The 3,500-nt window shown below is 40.3% G+C and overlaps 1 protein-coding gene across 1 annotated transcript; it reads right to left on the minus strand.

Moving 5' to 3' along the window:
* Positions 1 to 1,674: 1,674 nt before the first annotated feature.
* Positions 1,675 to 3,212, minus strand: LOC109337156. Its single transcript, XM_019574068.1, has 2 exons — positions 2,114 to 3,212; positions 1,675 to 1,832 (listed from the first exon to the last, which is right to left on the minus strand). The coding sequence occupies exons 1-2, from the start codon at positions 3,147 to 3,149 to the stop codon at positions 1,795 to 1,797; spliced, it is 1,074 nt and encodes a 357-aa protein (XP_019429613.1). The 5' UTR covers positions 3,150 to 3,212; the 3' UTR covers positions 1,675 to 1,794.
* Between the last annotated feature and the right edge of the window lie 288 nt (positions 3,213 to 3,500).

Below are 3,500 nucleotides of genomic sequence, written 5' to 3' on the forward strand. Positions count from 1 at the left end.
AATGCAACCATGAGGAGTATTTCTGACAAATAAAGCAAAATCATGTGGACTTGAAGAGAAGCCAAGAGAAGTTATCACAATAGAGAATTTCTCAAACCAAGCGCGAGGAGCTTGTTTGAGCCCATAGAGAGATTTTTGCAGCTTGCATACTTCCCCCGGATTATGAGAAACTCCAGGAGGAGGAACCATATATATTTCTTCATGAAGATCACCATTTAGAAAAGCATTTTTGACATCCATCTGAGAGATATGCCATTGACGAACAGATGCAATAGCAATAAGAGTGCGAATGGTTGTCATCTTGGCAACAGGAGCAAAAGTTTCTTCATAATCCATGCCATATTGTTGAGCATATCCCTTGGCAACAAGACGAGCTTTGTAACGCTCAATAGAACCATCAGACTTGATCTTGATCTTAAAGACCCAACGAGAACCTATAACACGTTTGTCTGGTGGTAGAGACACCATAGTCCAAGTACCTGTTTTGTGCAAAGCAGAAAGTTCATCGTTCATAGCCTGCTGCCAAAGAGGATCAAGAACAGCCTCTTGATAGGAGGATGGCTCAGATAACCTGTGGAGAGAGGTCAAAGCAGAAGCAAAAGAAGTAGAATAAATGTTGTCAACAAAGTCAGGGAACTGAGTGGACTTATGGATACGTTGAGGATAACGACGAGGAAGATGAGGTGGTTGAGGATGAGGATCACCAATCTGCAGAGGGTCATGGACAGGCGGGGGGTATGAGGAGCTTCATCCCTGGAATTCTCAAAATTAAAGTCATTTGGACCATCAATATCCGCAAAAAATGGATCAATATGAATGAGATCAGACCTGGTAATATTTTGAGAGTCAGATGGAATAGAATAAAAATGCAAATGCTCAAGAAAAACAACATGACGAGAAATATACAATTTACGAGTAGAAGGATTATAACAACGATAACTTTTCTGACCATCCCCATAACCAAGAAAGACATAAATGGCAGATCAAGGAGTCAATTTACTCCGTTCAACATGAGGAAGAAGAACAAAACAAGTGGAACCAAAAACCCTCAATGATGAATAATCAGGAGGATGACCATACAACCTTTCAAAAGGAGACAAACCTGAAGTAACAGAAGAAGGAATTCTGTTAATGACATGAACCGCAGTTTTGACAGCCTAACCCCAGAACTCAGAAGGAGCCGATGCTGACAAAAGCATTTCAGCAACTCCATTTTGTTCAGGGGTGTCAGTACAAGAGGCTTGGTGAACTGTTCCATCAGAGGAAAGTAACTCAGAGAATTTGTTAGAGGTGTATTCACCACCTAAATCACAGCGGAAGCACTTAATAACAGAGTTATATTGAGTATTAACCAAAGCACGAAAATGACAATAAATACCAAAGAATTCAGAACGATGTTTCATAAGAAAAATCCAACAATAACGGGTGTAATCATCAATGAAAGAGACATAATATTTGGATCCACTTTTAGTAGCAATTGGGGATGGACCCCATACATCAGAATGAACCAAATCAAAAGGTGCCTTAGAAATTGAAACACTTTTAGGAAAAGGTAAAGCAGAAAACTTGGCAAGTTTACAACCACAACAATCAAAAATGTCATTTGGTTGTAATGATCCTAAGACTCCCGTTGATGCTAAGTATTTCAAACGAGGAGAAGATACATGACCCAGACGAGAATGCCATAAATAAAACTTAGAAGAAGACAAATTCAAACGAAAAGATGATAAATCAACAGTAGGAGCTGCAACATGTGGAAGCTTCAGTTCATCCAAAATATAAAGCCCCCCCTGTCTATGGCCTGTCCCAATCAGCCTCTTCGATTGAGGATCCTGCACATAACAATGAGTTGAGGAAAATAAGATTGAGAAACCAGAATCACACAGTTGACTAACAGAAGCAAGACTTAAAGTGAGGTTAGGTATATAATAAACATCAGAGAGAGATAGTTTAGGTGTAGAAACAGAACCAACTCCTTCCAATAACATAGGAGTTCCATCAGCAGTCATAACAGATACACAGGACGACTTATGTACAGATGTAAAAGATTTAAAGTCAGATGACATATGATGGGACGCTCCAGAGTCAAGGATCCATATGGAGGATGATATACCTGATGAGCCAGCAGAAGACAGACCTACATTAGGAGAGACTGACATAGCATTGGGCTGAGATGCAAGAAACTTCTGAAATTGTTCTACCAGGTCAGACATGTTAGACCCAGAGTGAACCATCCCAGGGGTGGCAGATGGAGAAACAGCAGTAGCAGCAGCAACATTGGAAGATTGAGATGTGTGCTGAAAGTTCCTGTATTTCGACTGAGGCGGACGCCACTGAGGTGGTTGATAAGGTTGCTCCTTCTTCAATAATTTTGGACATTGAGCCTTCCAATGACCCTTTTCCTTACAGAAGCTACATTCATCATAATTGACTCTGCCTTGAGATTTTCCTTTCACAACAGGAGCAGCAAACACAGAGGGGCTTGGCAGAATCCCTTTGTCAACAATTCCCTTTTCAGAGTGGGACTTCAAACGAACTTCTTCAGCTAAAAGTTCATTAACAACAGAGTCAACAGATGGCAGAGGAGTGCGATGCAAAATGGAACCACGTAGGCCTTCAAAATCATTCCGAAGAGCCATCAAAAAATGTACTAAACGCTGTTGTTCCCAGCGATCAGTGTACGGTGTGAATGCTTGCAATTCTGCAGATTCAGTGAGTGCCAATTGGTCCCAAAGATTAGTCATAGCAGAATAAAACTCTTGGATGCTCATGCTATGTTGTTGGAGAGCTCGAATATCAATCTCTAACTGATATTGTTTTGCAAAATTGGACTGCACATACAATCGTTTAAGGTGCTCCCAAACCTGAGATGCTGAATCATATTTTGCAAGTTGAACACCAATAGATTGCGAAACAGAATTATTAATCCAAGTAATAATTTTCGAGTTGTTCACTTCCCAAGTTTCTAACTCCTTTGCATAATTTTCAGTAGCACTATTTGTAGGTTTAACAAAAGTTCCAGAAACATATCCCCACATTCGTTTACCAATCAGAAAATTTCTCATCACATAACTCCAATATGCATAGTTGGAAGATCCATTTAGTTGCACACTAATGGATTGCAAAGAATCATCTCTTTCAGTTGCCATAACTAACAAGCACAACAGCAGGGAAATCGAAATGCAAAGGGAAAGAGAAACAGAAAACCTGAAAAATTCGCTCAACAAAAACTGCGAATCTGAAATTGCGAATCTGAAACTGAGATCTCCGATCTGCGAAATGCGGAGGCTGATCTACCACTGAAAAGATGAAGAAAAGATGATGGAACCCATAAGCATGAACAGAAAGCTGTGGCCTTAGCAAACCTTGCTCTTGATACCATGTTAGATCAGCTGCATAGGAAGGAAGAGAGAAGGGAGAGGAGAAGAAGAAGAGAGAAGGAAGAGGAGAAATGCAATATTGGAATTAATGATGGAGATAAGGCCAAAGGGCCAATACAT

The sequence above is a fragment of the Lupinus angustifolius genome, unplaced genomic scaffold (assembly GCF_001865875.1).
Source record: "Lupinus angustifolius cultivar Tanjil unplaced genomic scaffold, LupAngTanjil_v1.0 Scaffold_2_161, whole genome shotgun sequence".
Lineage (NCBI taxonomy): Eukaryota > Viridiplantae > Streptophyta > Magnoliopsida > Fabales > Fabaceae > Lupinus > Lupinus angustifolius.

What these genes read in the sequence shown, in the direction of transcription:
- LOC109337156 (XM_019574068.1), bottom strand. Translation starts at nt 3,149, where the DNA reads ATGGCAACTGAAAGAGATGATTCTTTGCAATCCATTAGTGTGCAACTA. An exon ending in GTCTTCTGCTGGCTCATCAG is followed by an intron (nt 1,833 to 2,113) that starts GTATATCATCCT and finishes TGTTATGTGCAG; the next exon opens with GATCCTCAATCGAAGAGGCT.